This window comes from Tamandua tetradactyla, chromosome 3, assembly GCF_023851605.1.
Source record: "Tamandua tetradactyla isolate mTamTet1 chromosome 3, mTamTet1.pri, whole genome shotgun sequence".
In the NCBI taxonomy this organism is placed as follows: Eukaryota; Metazoa; Chordata; class Mammalia; order Pilosa; family Myrmecophagidae; genus Tamandua; species Tamandua tetradactyla.
Genome location: NC_135329.1, coordinates 59,604,336 through 59,627,317, shown reverse-complemented (window position 1 = coordinate 59,627,317; position 22,982 = coordinate 59,604,336). Strand labels below are relative to the sequence as shown.

Below are 22,982 nucleotides of genomic sequence, written 5' to 3'. Positions count from 1 at the left end.
GAAGGTCTCTTGTCCCAAATCTGGAGGGAGCAGAATAACCTTTGGGCACAGAAGAAGCATATGTGTGTGGCCTGATCTGCCAGATGAGGCCTGAGGGGCTGAATCCAGTCATTTATAAGAAGCTCACCATCCAAGAACTTGCCCCATGTGTAGAAGGCACCTTCCAGAGCACTCCTCCAGTATGCTCTGGGAGATCAGTGTGGCTTTCTATATAGCTGCTTAGGAAAGGAACTCCTGACTGTGGGGCGTAGAATACAGTACCCAGGAGCATGAGGAAACTGTTTCCTAGAGAAAATGGGACTTTCATAATCCTGTTAAGGAGACAGTTCCTGCAGCAACACATATTTGCCTAATAAAAGATGCTTGCACAGAAGGAACTAGCAAGGTTCCTAGACTTTGTGTTCAAGCTGTTCTTTAAAGGGATTATCTGGATAAGCACTAAAAGACAACACTCACAGAACTCGATCTGCAAAGACTGGGAAAGGTGTCTCTTTTTTCCTTCCTCTTTTTGGTTAGAGTCTGGCATTCAAGGAAATCTCCTGTCATTAACACTACTGCCTCAAGCTTAAGGAACAGACCACAGACAATCTAAATACAGTGACAGCACAGTAAAACAGTAAAATGACCAGCTTTCAAGAAAAGATAAAATATACAAAGAAAAATGAAGGGATGGTGCATACAAAGGGGAATTTTATAGCAGTAGAAACTATCAATGAGGAGGTCTTACCTAGGAACATACCAAAGACTTTAAAGATAATGTTTCTAAATATGCCCATAAAACTAAAGTGAAACAAAGAGGAAGTACTAAACAAAATCAGAAAAATGGGAAATCATCAGAATGTGAATTTCACTAGAGAGAGAGGAATTTTGAAAATGAACTAAAAAGATATGAACATCACAGTAAGAGAATAAAGTTTTCTAGAGGGATTGAACAGTATATTGGAGCTTTGAAAGGAAAGAACCAGAAAACTTAAAGATAAAATAATTTGTCATACCCTCTAAGGAGTTGAAATAAGAAGTAGTGAAGAGGTGGCCACAGCAGAGATGAAGTTGTGAGGCATGGAATGACCCTTAAGAGCTATATGTTAACTGAAATGTCAGTTACAAAAGGACAAGTATCATGCCTCAATCATATGGACTAACTATAATATAAAAATTCAGTAAACTTAAGTCAAGAGCATGGGTTGTCAGGTTGGGGCTTATTGTAAAGGGTCCTAGATTGTAAGCTCTTACAGCAGTCACATATATTCAGGAAGTGTAACTGTTAATTCTAAATTCTGAGATACTAAGCTGTTTGTATGTAACATGGTCTTTCCCAGAAACTTTGGGTATTTATGTGACACCTGCGACTCAGAGTTAGAGCTCTGAAGCTATGAAAGTCAGTGGCACCACATACAAGAACTGTTTAAAAAGTTGAAAAACTGATCAGTAATCGAGTAGAGATATGAATGAAGCTGATCTGGATAGGACTAAAGTATATCAGAAGACTGGGTAAAGGATGTTATTGTCCATATTTTAAAACTTCAAGTTCTATACGAGACTAAAAGGAGAGAAGTTTAGTTGGTGCAAAATTTTAATTTTGGGTAGTGCATTTCCTAATTTAATGTGGTCTAAAGGTTTAGTTGAACACCATAAATACATGGAATCTTGAATAGGGCATGAGATTTTGTTGGTTTGTCCAAATTAGTATGGTGCCCTGATAAATCCCAGAGTGATTTGGGCAGTGAATAAAGAAATATTTGCAAAATCCCCTTGGGGGAATGGGGAGAAAGGGGGAAATATTCAGTTTCCCCATTTGGAGAATTTCTGATAATCTAACAAAAAGTGGGGACAACCACATCAATAGGCTAAGCCTACTTAAAATTAGACCTAAGAGGCACCCCAGAGAACCTCTTTTGTTGCTCAGATGTAGCCTCTCTTTCTAAATTGACACAGCCAGTGAACTCACTGCCCTCCACCTCTATGTGGGACATGATTCCCAGGGATATAAATCTCCCTGGCAATGTGGGTCAGTAATCCTGGGGTGAGCCAGGACCTGGCATCAAGGGATTGAGAAAATCTTCTTGACTAAAAGGGGGAAGAGAGAAATGAGAAAAATAAAGTGTCAGTGGCTGAGAGATTTCAGAGTCAAGAGATTATCCTGGAGGTTATTCTTATGCATTATGTAGATACCCCTTTTTAGTTTATGGTATATTGGAGTGGCTGAGGGAAGTACCTGAAACTATAGAGCTGTGTTTCAGTAGCCTTGTTTCTTGAGGATGATTGTATAATAATATAGCTTTTACAGTGTGACTATGTGATTGTGAAAACCTTGTGTCTGATGCTCCTTAAAAAGTGTGGATTAAAAATAAGCAAATTATGAGGACAAAGGTTAAAAAATAAATTTGGTAGATGAAAATGCTAGTGGTCAGTGAGAGGGGAGGAGTAAGGAATATGGTATATATGAGTTTTTTCTTTTTTCTTTTTCTGGAGTGATGCAAATGTTCATAGAATTGATCTTTTTTTTTTGAATACCAGCTATGTGATATTGTGGGCCATTGACTGTCTACCAGGTATGAAATGTTTGTATGTTAAGAATGTGTGTATGTTGGTATGTTTAGTTTTATCAATTAAAAAAAAAAAGAATGAAGAAAAGTGAACAGTGCCTGAGGAACTCATGGGATGCTGTGCTGGTTTCAAAGTGTTATGTACCCCAGAAAAGCCATGTTTTATACCTGATTCAATCTTGTGGGAGCAGCCATTTTTAAAAACTTGTACTTCTTTATTGTAGGGCAGAAACTTTTTGTTAGATTATCTCCATGGTGAAATGACATGCTCAGTATTCGATGTGACCTTTTTAGATGAAGATGTGTGTGACTCCACCCATTCCAGGTGGGTCTTGATTAGTTTACTGAAAACCTTTAAGGAAGAAGCATTTTGGAGAGAGTCAGAGATGACAGAAACTTCAGAGCAGAGCTGACACAAATACCAACACATGGAACTCAGAGACAGGGATATTTGGAGATGCTTGGAGCTCAGCACACATCACCATAAGATGTTAAGCAAGACAGAAATTGGAGAGAGCCAAGGGAAGCCTAGAGATGAAACCCAGCCCCAGAGAAGCAAAGTGAGAAAGACCTATAGGAACAGAGGCTGAAAACAGATCCCTGGAACAAAGAACCAGCAGATGCCAGTCACATGACTTCCCAGCTGACAGGGGTGTTCCAGACCCATTGGCCTTCTTGAGTGAAGGAGCCTCTTTTTGATGCCTTAATTTGGACACTTTCACTTCCTTAGAACTGTAAATTTGTAACATTAAATTTCCTTTTTAAAAGCTGTTCCAATTCGAGTATATATATCTCATTCTAGAAGTTTACAGACTAGTACAGATGCCATTATTTGTACTTGTTTACAGACTTTTGGAGGCCCAAAAGGAGAGTAAAAAGAAAAGTTCAGAAAGAATGAAGAAATAATGGATGAAAACTTCTTTACTTTAACAAATGCACTCATATGCATATCAAAGATGCTCTGTGAGCTCTAAAACAAACTCACGTTGTGATATATTGGAGTCAAACTGTCAGATGTAAATGATAGAGAATTCTGAAAGTGTCAAGAGAGAAGCAACTTGTTGCATACAAGGGAGCATCAGTAGGATTAAGTTCTTATTGCTCCTCAGAAACCTTGTAGGCAGGAAGGCACTATGTTGACATATTTAAGGTGGTGAAAGCAAAAAGTTGCCAAGTGAGAATTTTATATCTTGAAAAAATGTCTTTGAAAACTGAGGGAGAGATTAAGACAATACTAGATGAACAAAAGCTGAAGGAGTTCAGTAGACCAATCCCTAAAGAGATGCTAAAGGGAATTCTGTATGTTGAGCAATAGAAAATATAGTGAAGCAGCCTGAAAAAATAAAAACTCCAGTAAGGGTAATGATACGGGTAAATATAAGTGTCAATACTATTGCATTTTTGGTTTTTAAGTTCACTTTTTATTTCCTACATGACCTAAAAGACAAATATATAACATGTAATAATAAGTCAGTGTTGTATAAGACATGGTGTTTGTATACTTTCAGAATTGTTTATTTTTATTTATTTATTATTAATTAAAAAAACTAACACAATATTTAGAAATCATTCCATTCTACATATGCAATCAGTAATTCTTAATATCATCACATAGATGCATATTCATCATTTCTTAGTGCATTTGCATCGATTCAGAAAAAGAAATAGAAAGACAACAGAAAAAGAAATAAAATGATAATAGAGAAAAAATAAAAATAAAAAAATAAAAAATAATAAAATAAAATAAAAAACTATACCTCAGATGCAGCTTCATTCAGTGTTTTAACATAATTACATTACAATTAGGTATTATTGTGCTGTCCATTTCTGAGTTTTTGTATCCAGTCCTGTTGCACAGTCTGTATCCCTTCAGCTCCAATTACCCATTATCTTACCCTATTTCTAACTCCTGATGGTCTCTGTTACCAATGACATATTCCAAGATTATTCTCTAATGTTGGTTCACATCAGTGGGACCATACAGTATTTGTCCTTTAGTTTTTGGCTAGTCTCACTCAGCATAATGTTCTCTAGGTCCATCCATGTTATTACATGCTTCATAAATTTATTCTGTCTTAAAGCTGCATAATATTCCACTGTAGGTGTATACCACAGTTTGTTTAGCCACTCATCTGTTGATGGACATTTTGGCTGTTTCCATCTCTTTGCAATTGTAAATAATGCTGCTATAAAAAAAAAAAAAAATAATGCTGCTATAAATGTTGGTGTGCAAATGTCTGTTTGTGTCTTTTCCCTTAAGTCCTCTGAGTAGATACCTAGCAATGGTATTGCTGGGTCGTATGGCAATTCTATATTCAGCTTTTTGAGGAACTGCCAAACTGCCTTCCACAGTGGTTGCAACATTTGACATTCCCACCAACAGTGGATAAGTGTGCCTCTTTCTCCACATCCTCTCCAGCACTTGTCATTTTCTGTTTTGTTGATAATGGCCATTCTGGTGGGTGTGAGATGATATCTCATTGTGGTTTTGATTTGCATTTCTCTAATGGCCAGGGACATTGAGCATCTCTTCATGTGCCTTTTTGGCCATTTGTATTTCTTCTTCTGAGAACTGTCTGTTCAAGTCTTTTTCCCATTTTGTAATTGGATTGGCTGTCTTTTGTTGTTGAGTTGAACAATCTCTTTATAAATTCTGGATACTAGACCTTTATCTGATATGTCGTTTCCAAATATTGTCTCCCGTTGTGTAGGCTGTCTTTCTACTTTCTTGATGAAGTTCTTTGATGCACAAAAGCGTTTAATTTTGAGGGGCTCCCATTTCTTTCTTTCTTTCTTCAGTGCTCTTGCTTTAGGTTTAAGGTTCATAAAACCACCTCCAGTTGTAAGATTCATAAGATATCTCCCTACATTTTCCTCACTGTTTCATGGTTTTAGACCTAGTGTTTAGATCTTTGATCCATTTTGAGTTAACTTTTGTATAGGGTGTGCGATATGGGTCCTCTGTCATTCTTTTGCATGTGGGTATCCAGTACTCTAGGCATCATTTATTGAAGAGACTATTCTGTCCCAGGTGAGTTGGCTTGACTGCCTTATCAAAGATCAAATGTCCATAGATGAGAGGGTCTATATCTGAGCACTCTATTTGATTCCATTGGTTGATATATCTATCTTTATGCCAGTACCATGCTGTTTTGACCACTGTGGCTTCATAATATGCCTTCAAGTCAGGTAGCGTGAGACCTCCAGCTTCGTTTATTTTCCTTAAGATACTTTTAGCAATTCGGGGCACCCTGCCCTTTCAGATAAATTTGCTTATTGGTTTTTCTATTTCTGAAAAAATAAGTTGTTGGGATTTTGATTGGTATTGTGTTGAATCTGTAAATCAATTTAGGTAGAATTGACATCTTAACTATATTTAGTCTTCCAGTCCATGAACACGGTATGCCCTCCCATCTATTTAGGTCTTCTGTGATTTCTTTTAACAGTTTTTTGTAGTTTTCTTTGTGTAGGTCTTTTGTCTCTTTAGTTAAATTTATTCCTAAGTACTTTATTCTTTTAGTTGCAATTGTAAATGGAATTCGTTTCTTGATTTCCCCCTCAACTTGTTCATTGCTAGTGTATAGAAATACTACAGATTTTTGAATGTTGATCTTGTAACCTGCTACTTTGCTGTACTCATTTATTAGCTCTAGTAGTTTTGCTCTGGATTTTTCAGGGTTTTCGATGTATAGTATCATATCATCTGCAAACAGTGATAGTTTTACTTCTTCCTTTCCAACTTTGATGCCTTGTATTTCTTTTTCTTGTCTAATTGCTCTGGCTAGAACCTCCTACACAATGTCGAACAATAGTGGTGATAATGGACATCCTTGTCTTGTTCCTGATCTTAGGGGGAAAGTTTTCAATTTTTCCCCATTGAGGATGATATTAGCTGTGGGTTTTTCATATATTCCCTCTATCATTTTAAGGAAGTTCCCTTGTATTCCTATCTTTTGAAGTGTTTTCAACAGGAAAGGATGTTGAATCTTGTCAAATGCCTTCTCTGCATCAATTGAGATGATCATGTGATTTTTCTGCTTTGATTTGTTGATATGGTGTATTACATTAATTCATTTTCTTATGTTGAACCATCTTTGCATACCTGGGATGAATCCTACTTGGTCATGATGTATAATTCTTTTAATGTGTTGCTGGATTCGATTTGCTAGAATTTTGTTGAGGATTTTTGCATCTGTATTCATTAGAGAGATTGGTGTGTAGTTTTCTTTTTTTGTAATATCTTTGCCTGGTTTTGGTATGAGGGTGATGTTGGCTTCATAGAATGAATTAGGTAGTTTTCCCTCCACTTCAATTTTTTTGAAGAGTTTTAGCAGGGTTGGTACTAATTCTTTCTGGAATGTTTGGTAGAATTCACATGTGAAGCCGTCTGGTCCTGGACTTTCTTTTTGGGAAGCTTTTGAATGACTGATTCAATTTCTTTACTTGTGATTGGTTTGTTGAGGTTGTCTATTTCTTCTTGAGTCAAAGTTGGTTGTTCATGCCTTTCTAGGAACTTGTCCATTTCATCTAAATTGTTGTATTTATTAGCTAAAGTTGTTCGTAATATCCTGTTATTACCTCCTTTATTTCTGTGAGGTCGGTGATTATGTCTCCTCTTCCATTTCTGATCTTATTTATTTGTGTCCTCTCTCTTCTTCTTTTTGTCAATCTTGCTAAGGGCCAATCAATCTTGTTGATTTTCTCATAGAACCAACTTCTGGTCTTATTGATTTTCTCTATTGTTTTCATGTTCTCAATTTCATTTATTTCTGCTCTAATCTTTGTTATTTCTTTCCTTTTGCTTGCTTTGGGATTAGTTTGCTGTTCTTTCTCCAGTTCTTCCAAGTGGACAGTTAATTCCCGAATTTCTGCCCTTTCTTCTTTTTTGATATAGGCATTTAGGGCAATAAATTTCCCTCTTAGCACTGCCTTTGCTGCATCCCATAGGTTTTGATATGTTGTGTTTTCATTTTCATTCGCCTCGAGATATTTACTAATTTCTCTTGTAATTCCTTCCTTGACACACTCGTTGTTTAAGAGTGTGTTGTTGAGCCTCCACATATTTGTGAATTTTCTGGCACTCTGCCTATTATTGATTTCCAACTTCATTCCTTTATGATCCGAGAAAGTGTTGTGTATGATTTCAGTCTTTTTAAATTTGTTGAGACTTGCTTTGTGACCCAGCATATGGTCTGTCTTTGAGAATGATCCATGAGCACTTGAGAAAAAGGTGTATCCTGCTGTTGTGGGGTGTAATGTCCTATAAATGTCTGTTAAGTCTAGCTCATTTATTGTAATATTCAAATTCTCTGTTTCTTTATTGATCCTGTGTCTAGATGTTCTGTCCATTGATGAGAGTGGGGAATTGAAGTCTCCAACTATTATGGTAGATGTGTCTATTTCCCTTTTCAGTATTTGCAGTGTATCCTCACGTATTTTCTGGCATTCTGATTCGGTGCGTAAATATTTATGATTGTTATGTCTTCTTGTTTAATTGTTCTTTTTATTAGTATATAGTGTCCTTCTTTGTCTCTTTTAACTGTTTTACATTTGAAGTCTAATTTGTTGGATATTAGTATAGCTACTCCTGCTCTTTTCTGATTGTTATTTGCATGAAATATCTTTTCTCAACCTTTCACTTTCAACCTATGTTTATCTTTGGGTCTAAGATGTGTTTCCTGTAGACAGCATATAGAAGGATCCTGTTTTTTAATCCATTCTCCCAGTCAATGTCTTTTGATTGAGGAATTCAGTCCATTAACATTTAGTGTTATTACTGTTTGGGTAATACTTTCCTCTACCATTTTGCCTTTTGTATTATATATATCATATCTAATTTTCCTTCTTTCTACACTCTTCTCCACACCTCTCTCTTCTGTCTTTTCATATCTGAATCTAGTGCTCCCTTTAGTATTTCTTGCAGAGCTGGTCTCTTGGTCACAAATTCTCTCAGTGACTTTTTGTCTGAGAATGTTTTAATTTCTCCCTCATTTTTGAAGGACAATTTTTCTGGATATAGAATTCTTAGTTGGCAGTTTTCTCTTTTAGTAATTTAAATATATCATCCCACTGTCTTCTTGCCTCCATGGTTTCTGCTGAGAAATCTACACATAGTCTTAGTGGGTTTCCCTTGTCTTTGATGGATTGTTTTTCTCTTGCTGCTTTCAAGATCTTCTCTTTCTCTTTGACCTCTGACATTCTAACTAGTAAGTGTCTTGGAGAACGCCTATTTGGATCTATTCTCTTTGGGGTGCGCTGCACTTCTTGGATCTGTAATTTTAGGTTTTTCATAAGAGTTGGGAAATTTTCAGTGATAATTTCTTACATTAGTTTTTCTCCTCCTTTTCCCTTCTCTTCTCCTTCTGGGACACCCACAACACGTATATTTGTACGCTTCATATTATCATTCAATTCCCTGAGCCCCTGCTCACATTTTTCCATTCTTTTCCCTATAGTTTCTGTTTCTTTTTGGATTTCAGATGTTCCATCCTCCAGCTCACTAATTCTAACCTCTGTCTCTTGAAATCTACCATTGTAGGTTTCCATTGTTTTTTTCATCTCTTCTGCTGTATCTTTCATTCCCGTAAGTTCTGTGATTTGTTTTTTCAGACTTTCCATTTCTTCCTTTTGTTCATCCCTTGCCTTCTTCATGTCCTCCCTCAATTTATTGATTTGGTTTTTGAAGAGGTTTTCCATTTCTGTTCATATATTCAGAATTAGTTGTCTCAGCTCCTGTATCTCATTGAACTATTGGTTTGTTCCTTTGACTGGGCCATATCTTCAGTTTTCCTGGTGTGATTTGTTATTTTTTGCTGGCGTCTGGACATTTAACAGATTTCCCTGAGTGTGGGACCCAGCATTTTGAAAGACTTTCCTGTGAAGTCTCTGGGCTCTGTTTTTCTTATCCTGTCCAGTATGTGGCGCTTGTCTGTCTGCGGGTCCCACCAGCAAAAGATGTTGTGGCTCCTTTAACTTTGGAAGGCTCTCCCTGCTGTGTGCGTGGTGGAGACAGAGGAAAGGTTGTAGGCTGGTTTTAATGGCTTCAAATTGTGAAGTCCTGGGATCTGAATTCCTTGAGAGAGGGATTCCACCTGAGATGCGTTTCACCCCTCCTGTGGGAAAGGTTCAGGCAGTAGAGAGCCCTGAAAGCAGCCTGTTTCTGTGTTTACTGCAGTTGCAACCTGTGTAATCCCGGTGCTGAGCCCAGAGTCCCCAAGCCTCCGTAGAAACAGCCGCAGAAGGCTCTGTTTCTCCCCCTTTCCTGTTTTTCATTTAGCCCAATAGGCGACTTCCGCCTTAATCAGTTTCGCCTGAGCTGGGGGCCTATTTTTAGTAGTCAGAATTTGTTTATTAATGCCACTATTGGTGTTTGGTTGGACTCAGTCCCTGCTACTGTTGGAGACTCTTTCCTCTCCCTCCGGGAAGCCGCCTGTGGGGAAGGGGCGCCGGTCGCCGGCCGCTGCGGCTTTTGGATTTCGCTGATCCGAGACTCGTAGCCGGTCCAGGAAGCCGCCCGTGAGGGAGGGGTGCCGGCCGCCGTGGCTTGGGAAACTTGCCTCTCTGAGACTCTCAGCTGGCCCGGGAAGGAGGGAGGGAGGGGCGCCGGCCGCCAGCCTCCGTGGCCCGGGGACGCGCACACCGCTTGGGGATCTCACTGCAGTGGAGTCTCTCAGTTGGTCCAGCCAGTCCAGACTAGGGTACGCTGTGTGTCTGGTCTCTGTCATGGCTCCGGGAGCTGTTCTGTACTGTTTCTGGTTATTTAGTAGTTGTTTTGGAGGAGGAACTAAGACGCGCGCACCTTACTAAGCTGCCATCTTGGCCCCTTTCAACCAGCTTTTCCAGAATTGTTTTTGTATCAAAGAAAGAGAGATTGTAATAGATTAAAATTTTAAATTTAAGCCCCGTGAAAACATCAGATAAAATATCTGAGAATATGCAAACTCTGAGACAAAAATGAGAGTACAGTTTTCCAGGAACAGGAGAAAGCGGAAAGGAAATTTTAGGCATAATGGGTTTGTTGTTTTTGTTTGGGAAGTTAGGGAAGCTTTAGGAATGAATTATGACAGTGCTGAAACATTGTGAATGTGATTAATCCCTTGTGAGTAGTTGTCGAAGGAAAGTTTATGTTTTATATATGATTCCACAGTTAAAAAAAATGAAAAGAATAAAGAGAAAATAAAAAGACAATGACAAAATATGTGATCCTGGAAAGGACATATGAAAGAAGTAGAAAGGCTCAAAAAGGACATTATGAAAAAATTGAAAATACACTATAAGCTTTATATCAGTATTAATTTTATGAACTTGACAAGTGTGCCTAAGGTGGTTACGTAACTAAATTTCCTTCTTGTTAGAAAATGTATTCGGCAGTGTTAAGTATTCAAGGAGCATATATATATATATATATATACAACTTACATCCAGATTTCCAGAAAATTGATAGATATATCAGGCAAATGGATGAATAGATCCATAATTTGATAGATTGAAAGATAAAATGATAAACAGTATCATTTGGTAAATGATATTTGCAATATGGTGAAATGTCAAAATGAGTGCCTCTGGGTAGGTGGTGAGATGGAAGTATATTGTAGTTCTCTGTAACAAGTTTTTAATATTTTTGCAATTGTCCTCTATGTTTGAAATTACTTCAAACTAAAAATCTTTGCAAAAGTTAAAGAAGACATGCTAGGTTAAAGAATGGTAACAGCACTCTCATAATGAATGTTAGTGGGTATATGAGTCAGTACAGACTATTAAACTTAAAATATGATCACCTAAAAAGACAGGAATTCCATTATTAAATTTCTTTCCAGCAGTAATGCACATGTGTTCACAAAAAATCTTAAGAATGTTTAAAGCAGCATTAGTCTTTTTTTGAAACACCGTCATTCACAGAAATTTAATAATTATGCTACTAAGAATGAATTTTTGTTATCAGTGTAATTATTCATTTGGTTAAATAAAACATTCATATATTTTGTTACCTTTATTTTTCATATTTATTCCAGTATCTTTCTGACTTCGTTATTTTGTTTCTATGTCCCTTCCTCCCATCCCCCATGTACTCTTTGCAGCATTATGCTCAACATCAAAACGGTGGGAATTACTCAAATTCCAAGTCACAGGAAAATGGATAAACTAATGTGTTATAGTTTAACATTGGGTTACTATATAGCCTTTAGAATAGCTAGGTAAACAATATAGGTGATTCTTATGCAACTATTGAGCAAAGATTTCAGACGCAAGATATTCAATGCCATATGAATATATATGTAAAGTTCAAAATAAAGCACTACTAATATATACTGTTCAAGGAGAGAATATTGGTTGTCAGGTGAAGAATGTGACCAGAAAGGGGTTAGAGATATTTGAGGGAGGTGGTGATGGTGTGAGTCTTGATCTGAATGATAAATAGGGTAGTTCAGTTTGTGAGCAGTCATCAAGCTGTACCCTGATGACATGCACTTTTCTATATCTATGTTATACTTCAGAAAAATTTTTCAGAAATTATGTTGTGATTACTCAGTTCCTTCCTGTGATATATTGGTGCCAGTGTCAAACTCCTAGTCCTCCCCACTCCTGTTGAATAAGGAGGAGATGCACAGTGGATTCTTGACTTAAAGAAGGAAAAAGTAGAAAGTTTGCTTTCTCAACCCACAGTTTCACTCCCTACATTTAAAGGTAATAAGAAGCATATGTCATTGAGATCTGTGGCTTGTGGAATAAAGAAACCTCTAAATAAGAAATGAAAATATAATGAATGCTATCTTTCCCTGAGCTTTAGGGAAAATTATTGAGAGGATCCCCATTCCATTACAGATGCCTGGAGGATGAGGCTTCTGATCTTCATCTTCCATGGAAAGTCTAGTGAGTGTACCTTGACTTTTTTGAGGAATACCTTCCCTAGGTATTTCCTTTGAGGTACATTGAGGTTCCTTCTGCAAAACGTAGCATGCATGTATCTGCATTTAGCCTTGAAGAAGCTCCCATAGACCCCCTGTTGACCCTGACTGTTGCTAGAGCAAGAGGGAAAATCATCCTGGTCACCAGTCTGTGGGAGCTGCCCATAATGGGCACAGCTCTCTTTTAACTGATCCCAGGGGAAAATGATCCTCTTTGTTGTTTCATCACTCCTGCTGATGTTATTTATGGTGGGTAAGCCATTGAGCCATGTTGCAGGATTTTCTGGATCACAGTCCCTCCCTGTACATTTTTGTGGAACCATCAGCAGGCCCTAAAGGGTGGTTGTGAGCTATCCCAGCTGTCTTGGATTCCTGGTATGGGTGAGTGGGTCTTGGAGATGGCAGCAAAATCAGAAATCAGTTACATTTCTGTAAAGCTGCAGTTAATCATTCAAAATTTCAACAAGCAATGGGGACAACCAATTCAGTAGGCTGAACCCTTGATTTTGAAGTTCACCCCTGTTCTAGTTTGAAAGCTGCCGGAATGTGATATACCAGAAACAGAATGGGTTTTAAAGAGGGAAATTTGTTAAGTTGCAAGTTTATAGTTCTAAGGCCATGAAAATGTCCAAATTAAGGCAAGGCTATAAAAATGTCCAAACTAAGGCACCACCAAGATGTTACCTTCACTCAAGAAAGGCCACTGAAATTTGGGCTTTCTACCATGTATCCTCCATGGCAATGTCTGCTAACTTCTTCTCCTGGCTTCTTATTTCATAAAGCTCCCCCAGGGGTGTTTTCCTTCTGCTCTAAAGGTCTCTGGCTGTGTGGGCTCTGTTGTTTCCGATGACTCAATCTTTTTCTAATATGGTTCCCTCTTAAAAGGCTCCAGCAAGCAACCCCACCTTGAATAGATAGAGATACATCTCCATCAAAAGTTACCACCCATAATTGGGTGGGTCATATCTCTATGGCAACAATCAAGAAGTTCCTGCCCAGCAATATTGAATGAGGATTAAAGAACTTGGTTTTTCTGGGGCACACAACGTATTAGAACCAATACAGCTCCTATGAAACTCATCCCTAGAAAGGAGAGGTTAGGCCTACATTTAATTATGCCTAAATGTCACCCCCAGAGAGTCTCTTTTGTTGCTCAGATGTGTCCTTTCTCTCTAAGCCAACTCATCACATAAACTCAGTGCTCTCCCATGTATGTGGGACATGATTCCCAGTGGTGTAAATCTCCTTGGTGACATGGGACCAGATTCCCAGCATGAGCTGGGACCCAGCATCGTGGGATGATAAAAACCTTCTTGACTAAAAAGGGAAAGAGAGAAATGAGACAAAATAAAGTTTCAGTGGTGAGAGATTTCAGAAAGATTTTGGAGTGATGCACATGTTCTAAACATGATCATGGTGATGACTACACAAGTGTGTGATGGTATTTTGAGCCATTAATTGTATACTATTGATGGACTCTGTGTGTGAAGATTTCTTAATAAAAATTTTTTAAATAAATGAATTGGGAAACAAACCAAACAATAGAGAGAATCAACAAAATCAACTAACCTAACAGAGAAAAAAAAGAAGAGGATGCACCAACATTGTAAAAGAATTCCTAGCTAGAACAATTAGGCAAGAAATAAAATAGGCATCCTAATCAGAAAGAAAGAAGTAAAATTATCTGTAGATATCATGATTCTATATTTGGAAAGTCCCGAGAAAGCTGTGACAAAACTGCTTGAGCCTATAAATTCAGCCAAGTGGCAAAATAAAAGATGAATGTGCAGAATTCAGTGTTTCTGTTCATCTTCATTAGCTATTAGAGAAATGCAAGGCACAACTACAATGAGATATCATCTCATACCTAAAAGAATCACCACTATTAAGCAATCAGGAAACCACAAATGTTGGAAAGTTTGTGGAGAAAATGGAGCACTTATTTAGTACTGGTGGGAATGTAAAATGGTAAAGCTGCTGTGGAAGATAGTTTGCAGTTCCTCAGAAAACTAAAGATTGAGTTGCTGTATGACCTGGCAATTCTGCTACTCGGTATATATCCAGAAAGTATGAAAACAGTGTCCGTAACAGACATTTGCGCACCAGTGTTCACGGCAGCATTTTTTCACAGTAGCCGAAAGAGGGAAACAATGAGTGGATGAACAAAATGTGATATGTGCATAGAATGGAATTTTATACAGCAGTAAGTAGGAATGAGCTCCTAAAGCATATGGCATAGATGAACCTTGAGGACATAATGCTGAGGGAAATAAGCCAGATACAAAATGATAGATATTTTACAGTTTCATTTATATGAACCACCTAGAAAATGTAAACTCAGAATCTTAAAATGTGGAATATAGTGGACCTAGAGATAGAAGCCAGGGAAGGGGGAGTGGTTAGCTAGTACGTACAGATTTATTAATGAGGTTGAATCGAAATGTTTGAAAATGGATAGAGGTGATGGTAATTTGTTATTGGTATTATAGTAATAGTGCCTATTGAAGGTGAATATGATTAGAAGGGGTGGTCTGTTAGCACTATAAATATAAATAAGGCCTAGCATGTGCTATTTCAAATGTATGACACTTGTGCAAATAATGATAGAGTGGTATATGGGAAAAATTACTGATTGCATGCTATGAACTGTAATAAATAACAATATCTTACTAGTAACGTACCAATACTATGGGTAAATATTTGGGTGGGGGATAAGGAATATAGGGTGTTTTGGGTTTTCTTTTATGTGTGACTATATATATATATCTTATTTTTTCTCTTTGGAGCAATGAAAATTCCCTAAAATTGAGAGTGAGGATCATTGTTCAGTGAAGTGAGGGTACTGTGAGACATTGATAATATATTTTGCATAGAATGTATATTATGTTGATATGTGTCAAGAAATGAAAACACAGAGTAATGAAACTTGAGGACATTATGTTGAACAAAATAAGCCATAAACAAAAGGAGAAGTATTGTATGGTCTCAATTGCTTGTAAATACACTATGCCTTGATTGTAAATTCTACAATACTCACATTTGTTCCTGAGTTTTAGTGTTATTTCTAAACTCTGAGATGCTGTGCCCTTTCTGTATGACCTAGTAGTTCCCTGGATCTATAGATACCCATGTGACACCTGTGACTCAGCATTAGCGTTTACAGCTCTGAAAGTCAACATTACACCATACGATAACTGTTAAGATAAAAAAGAGATCAGACTTCAATTAGAGATATGAATGAAACTGATATGATTGGGATTTACATAAATCAGAATATAGGGTAAAGCATGATGTTGTCTGTATTTTAATGCTTCAACTTCTGCATGAGACCAACGAAAGAGATGTTTATTCTGTCCAAAAGTTCAGTTTTCTGTAGCACACTATTTAGTTTAACCAGCCTGACAAGTTAATTTAACCTAAACATAGGGAACCTAGAATAAAGAGTGAGATCTAATAATCCTGTGTTGCTTAATATAACGCTATGATGCAGTCCACAGTATCTTGAAGATATAATAAAAACGTATTTTCAGAGTCCTTAGAGAGAATGGAGAAATAATAGGGAACCAGCAAACTAGCATATGGGAAACAGTTGATATTTTTTCAAGCCCTGGGAACTCCCAACTTAATGAACCAAGCCCTTGATCTTGAGGCTGGCCTTTGTGAAACTTATTTCTGTAATGGGAAGATAAGCTTACATATAAACACCTGAGATTAACCCCCCCCCCCCCCCCCCCCCCCGAGAACCTCTTTTGTTGCTCAGATGTGACCTCTCCCTCTTAAGACAAATCCTGTAAATGAACTTATTACCCTCTCCTCTTTTAGGGATGTTAAGTCTCCCTGGCAACATGGGATTTGACTTCCAGAGATGAACCTGTGGGATCAAGAATGCCTGCATGACCAAAAGGGGAAAAAGAAAGGTAACAAAATAAGATTTCAGTGGCTGCAAGATTTCAAATAGAGTTGAGAGGTCATTCTGGAGGTTGTTCTTATATAAGCATCAGCCAGATATTTCAAATTGCCATGGAATGCCAAGCCCCAACCAACAGTATTCCTGAAAACCCTAAAGAAAACCCAGGGCTCTAAGACTTGTGACACTAAAAGTTTACTTATTAAGTTTATTTTCAGAAACTTAAAATCTCCAGATTATTCCTGTTCTGGTTTGAAAGTGTTATGTATTCCAGAAAAGCCATGCCCTTTAATCCTGATTCAGTACTGTAGGGTGGAAACTTTGGATTGTTTCCATGGGCATGTGACACACCCAGTTGTGGGTGGAACCTTTTGATTGGATTGTGTCCATGGAGATGTGACACCCAATTGTGGGTGTAACTTTTTGATTAGATGGAGCTGTGACTCTGCCCATTTAGGGTGAGTCTTAATTGGTTTATTGGAGTCTTTTGAAAGAGGAAACATTTTGGACAAAGCTTCAGAGCCAACACAGAAACATTTGTAGATGGGGAAAGAAAATCCTCCCAGCAAAGTTTTTTAAAACCAAAGCTAATGTACTAGCAGATACCAGCTCATGTCCTTCCAGCATGTAGCTGCTGTTCCATCCGCCTTTCTTGAGTTCAGGTATCTACCTTGAGTCCAAGTGTCTTTCCCTGAATGCCTTATTTTGGGCATTTTTATATCCTTAGAATTGTAATCTTGTAACCTAATAAATTCCCTTTTTAAAAGCCATCCCATTTCAGGTATGTTGGATTTCTGGCAGCTTTAACAGACGAAAGCAGTTCCTATGCCAGATAAGCAACTTAAAGGTACCAGTCTCTCTCAGAACATCAACCAGTTGCATTCCCCTACCCCATAATGTTGACACCCCTTTTCAACATGAAGAAATTAAAATAGTCACTGCCCACATCATCCTGAAGAGAATGATCAAATAGGAGGGAGAAATTGTAACACAAAAGTTAGAATTTAACAAATGATTATGACTACTAAATGATTATGACTACTGAATGATTATGATATAGATATTTCTTTCTACTTTTCTTCTGGTGTTAGAATAACTGGAAAGAAATATCTGAAATTGTGGAACTATAACTCATATTATAGTTTGAAATTTGCTCTATAACTAATTGTTAAAACTGTATTCTGAAATTTATTTTTGTTTGAATATGCCATATTTCACAATAAAAAATGTTAAAAGTAAAGGGAGTAGGTCACATAGATGTAAAATACACATAATTATTTCAAAAGTGAGAAGTGATGAGGTCTGTGTAAAGGACAGGAGATTATTCTCAGGTCCAGAATGTTCACCCTATAAGCATGTTACTCTAATGGTTAAGAAAAGTCTTTTATAAAATCTTAAGAGGGCAGACAATGGTGGTGCAGTGGCAGAATTCTCGCCTGCCATGCTGGAGACCCGGGTTTGTTTCCCGGTACCTGCACAAGCAAAACAAAAACAAAAAAATCTGAAGAGCAGATGAATAATTAAAGAAAACTCTTTTTAACAAAGTTAAAACGAAATTCTGCTGTTACATGAAGTTACTGTCTGATCAGAAAACTTAACCATGTCAGATAAAATGCCTTTTCTGCAAACTTTCTACAGTGTTGTCTACCTTTATGAATGGTCCTGCATATTTCTGTTTCTCATTCTGCAATGAGTTATTTCACTTTAAAACAAAACTATTCTTTTCTCTTCACAAAATGTATCTTATTAAATTAAATACCTTATGTATTTATCAGAAATATGGAAACTGTATTCAAGCTAACATCCTTCAAAACACAATTACTCTTTAAATACAGATTTACATTTTTCTTCATCTTAGAGGTATAGTATATATCATGCTAGTTTATTTTATCAGTAATCTTGTATAAATTTAGGAAGAACACACCCAAGTAAAATAAAATTATCTGCTTCTATTTTTCTTACATTGATAATTCCAAAGATATATATATATATATTTAACATAATATTAAATTAGTCCTATTTCCCAAAGGCTTTCTGAATTATGGGAACTTTAATTATGTTCAAAACACTTGGATTTCTTTCTATAATTACTCTTCATTGGAAATATTTAAAGTTTGGATTATTATTTTTCTATGTGTTTATTTGTTAGTTTGAGTAGAGCTTTTTAAAGGAATTTTATAAGTTAATTTGGATAGGAAAATATAAAACACATCCACAGACATGCAAAAATAGAGTTTATAACTTCGTTTTGTAAATTTTTAAAATCTTTTTTTCCATTAGCTACAAGACAACTCTCGTGGGCTTTTTTTTTCATATGCATTTTGCAAAGATTCCTTTAGTGAAACTATTTTAGAATAATGGAATTCTTTTTTTCATAGAATTTTATTGTGATATATTCACACACCATATAATCATACAAAGTATATTATCAGTGGTTCATACTGTCATAGTTCTGCACCCATCAACACAATAAATTTCTAAACGTTTTCATTACTCCAAAAAGAAGAAGAAGAAAAAGAGCACCCAAAACATCCCATACCCCTTGTGATGGCTAGGTTTTTGTGTCAACTTGGCCAAGTGATGATGCCCAGTTTTCTGGTCAGGCTAGTACTGGCCTGCCCATTGCTGCAAGGATATTTCATGGCTGGTTGATAACCTGGAAGATTGGTACATTAAATCATCTGTCAGTTGATTATATCCGTGGCTTATTACATCTGTGATCAACTAAGATGTGCTTCCCACCAATGTGATAATCCAGTCAGATGAAGACATTTAAGGAAAGAGCAAGACTTTCAGTTCTTCAGCCAGCGAGCTTCTTCTGTTGAGTTCGTCCAGACCCTTCATTGGAATTGGCAGCTTCACAGCCTGTTCTATGAATTTTGGACTCTTCCATTCCTACAGTTGTGACATACCATTATAAATATCATATTTACCGATATCTCCTGTTCTCTTTCTCTAGAGATCCCAGACAAATACAGCTTGCTACTGAGAGTGCAGTGGTTCTTGAGAAACTGAATTTTTTTTTTTTTTTTTTAACATGGGCAGGCAGCAGGAACCAAACCCGGGTCTCTTGGCATGACAAGCAAGAACTCTGCCACTGAGCCACTGTGGCATGCCCAGAAACAGAATTTTGAAAATGGGTTTCTACTATGATTAGACTCAGAGACACTAATGACTCTGTTTCCAATAATCAAGATGGTACTGACAAATCCTGGGGTGAGTTAGCAAGAGAGATATGCAAAATATCTCCATTAGATTCTGCTAATTGTATACTTACATGAGGCAAGGCTCTGGGTGAGAATATTTTTGACACCTTTACAGAGTTTGGTGGAATTAGGAGTTACAATGATGTAGACTGGCTGTTATTAGATATGCTGGATGCAGTAATAAGGGAAAAGGATTAGCTGAGAGCTTCAAATTTGCAACTTAGGTACCATGTGAACATTTCCATTCTTGAAAGAAAATCTTATTTCCTATGGTCACACACTTGAGATATCTGAAAACCAGACACAGAGCCTCATTGTGCAAGTAGCATGTTTACAATGTAAACTAAAATCTCAACCTTGCAGGGTGTCTACTGTAAAAGTGAGGGCTTTGATTGGAAAAGAATGGGATCCTGAAATGTGGGATGGGGACATATGGCTTCATAATGATGGCGATGGGAAGATGGAGTTCCTGGATTCTGTCGAGCCTTTGCTAGATAGACCAGTAGTGGACTGCCCTGAAGAAACAGCTTCCCAACCTTCAGCCTCGTTGAGAAAACAACTTCCCAGCCTCTGGTCTGCCCAGAGGTGTCTGCAATCTAATATCCACCTAAGGGCCTTATAAACCTGTAACTGCCTACCTTAGGGAAACAGCCCTCACTCCTCTGTCTGGAGTGACTAATTCTGTTTCACTATATCAAACTACAGTAAAATGCCCTTAGATAATTGGTTTGAAAGACACTTCTATTTCTTTTCATGATGCACCCCTACCACCCTCTTTCCTCCAAGATCTGTAACTAAAGCCCCAGCAGGCCCCAAAAGTTGAGGTACAAAGTGTGACCCTTGAAGAGTTATGTTATACTCCAAAAAAATTGCGTGAATTTTCCAGTCTGTATAAAGACAAACATTGGGAATACGTGTGGGAATGGATATTAGGGATGTGGGATGATGGTAGAAGGAATATAAAGTTGAATCAAACTGAATTTATTAATATGGGCCCACTAGGCAGAGATTCTGCATTCAGTGTTGTAGATTGAGGGATTAGAAAGGGCATTAATAGCTTCTTTGGATAGTTGGCTGAAACATGGATCAGAAGGTGGCTGACATTACTTGAGGTCGAAATGCCAAAAATGCCCTGGTATAATGTGGGTGAGGGACTCCAGAGGCTTAGAGAGATTGGAATATTAGAGTGAATTTATTCTCACACACCCCAGGAATGTCCAGAAGACACAGCTTTCATCAGAACCTTGAGAAATATATTCATGAGACCAGCTCCATCATCCCTCAAGAGCTCTATGGTCATCCTTCTCTATAGGGCAGATATTATGGTGGAAATGCTGTCATTGAGGTGGAATCTTTAAATAGAATGAGGATGATTGGGTCCTAAGTTGGCAGAAACCATGTGGAGACAATCACCATAGGTCAGGTGGATGTGGCCACCATAATGGATAGCATACTCAAAGCACCAGTCAAAATAATCTGACTCACAGAGACTTGTGGCATTAACTACTAGATCATGAGGTACCTAGAAGTAAAATTGATGGGCAGTCTACTAAATTCTTTGAGTTGTATAAGCAGAAGTATTCTAGGTCCAGCGAACAGAAGTCTAACTTCAGTTATAAAAACAGAGAGTCATGGCCCCTTAATCAATTCTCAGACTTGAGACAATTTATTTACCCGGAACCCCATGAATGAGGAAAGGGCTGGGCACCCTTGGGGTAGGATCCTCTTATACAACCCAAAATTTATACTGTTAACCTTCCTCCCAGGCTTGCCTAAGAAGAACTATGGCCTTTTACCAGGGTGACTGTGCACTGGGAAGAAGGAAATGATCATTGTTTGGGGGATTATTAGACGTTGGCTCAGAAGTGCCATTAATCCCAGGAGACCCAAAATGTTACTCTGGCCCACCAGAGTAGGCACTTGTTGGAGGTCAAATTATGGAAGGAGTTTTAACTCAGGTCTGTCACAGTGGAGGCAGTGGATCCCTAGACCCATTTTGTGGTCATTTTCCCCACTTCCAGAATGCATAATTAGAACTGGCATAACTCAGCAACTGGTAAAATCCCCACTTTGGTTCTCTGACTCGTAGAGTGAGAGCTGTTATTGTAGGAAAAACCAAGTGGAAACCACTAAACTGCCCCTACCTAGCAAAATAGTAAATAAAAAGCAATACTGGATTCCTGGAGGAATTGCAGAGATTATAGCCACTCTTAAGGACTTGAAGGAAACAGGTTCCTACCACATCCCCATTCACCTCTCCCATTTGGTCTGTGCACAAAACATAGGTCTTGGAGGATGACAGTGAGTTATTATAAACTTAATCAGGTGGTGACTGTAATTGCAGCTGCTGTTCCAGATGTCGTATCATTGCCTGAGCAAATCAACACATCATCTGCTACCTGCTGTGCAGCTATTGATCTGGGGTATTAGTTTGCAATCTGCTGAAATGTGATATACCAGAACCAGAACAGTGTTTAAAAAGGGAAATTTAATAAGTTACTAGTTTACAGTTCTAAGGAAGTGAATGTGTCCAAATTAAGGCACCAACAAAAGGTTACTTTCACTCAAGAAATGTTGATGAAGTTCAGGGTTTCCCTCTCAGCTGGAAGGGCCCATGGCTACATCTGCTAGCTTTCTCTCCCAGTTCTGGTTTCATGAAGCTCCCTCCAGGGATATTTCAACTCTCCAGCCCTCTGTCACAGTCTTGTCCACAGAGACCTTGATCATTTCTCGCACCCACAAGACATCACACCTGTCCATTGTATTGATGTTATCATGTTGATTGGACCTAGTAAGCAAGACATAGCAACTACTCTAGACTTATTGGTAAGACATTTGCTTATCAGGGGATGGGAAATAAATCCAAGAAAAATACAGGGGACTTCCATTCCACTTCAATGAAATTTCTAGGTGTCCAGTGGTATGGGACATGTTAAGATATCCCTTTTAAGTTAAAGGGTAAGCTGGCCCCTTCTCCAACCAACAAAAGAGGTACAGCGCCTAGTTGGCCTCTTTGGATTTTGGAGATAACATATCCCTCATTTGGGTGTGTTACTCAGGCCCATTTACTGAGTAACAAGAAAATCTGATAGTTTTGGTGGGGGACAGGAACAAGAGGAGGCTCTGCAACATGTCCAGGTTGCCTGTGCAAGCTGCTCTGCCAGTTGGACCCTATGATCCGGCAAATCCAGTGGTGCTGCAAGTTTCAGTGGCAAATAGAGATGCTGTCTGGAGTCTTTGGCAGGCTCTTGTAAGAGAATCTCAATGCACACCTTTAGTATTTTGAAGCAAAGCCTTACCACCTGCTTGCTGATAACTAATCTCCTTTTCAGAAACAGCTTTTAGCCTGCTACTGGGCCTTAGTAGAGACTGAATGCTTAACCTTGGCACACCAAGTTGCCATGAGACCTGAGTTGCC

General features: G+C 38.0%; 1 protein-coding gene across 1 annotated transcript in view; it reads left to right on the top strand.

The window, feature by feature from the left end:
- Window positions 1–22,982, top strand: part of LOC143677349 (uncharacterized) — a 92,084-nt gene that overhangs the window by 32,381 nt on the left and 36,721 nt on the right. Inside the window, exon 2 of the mRNA XM_077153215.1 lies at window positions 16,274–16,368. Coding sequence (XP_077009330.1) covers window positions 16,345–16,368 — 24 coding nt within the window. The 5' untranslated portion in view covers window positions 16,274–16,344. The remainder of the gene's footprint in view (window positions 1–16,273; window positions 16,369–22,982) is intronic.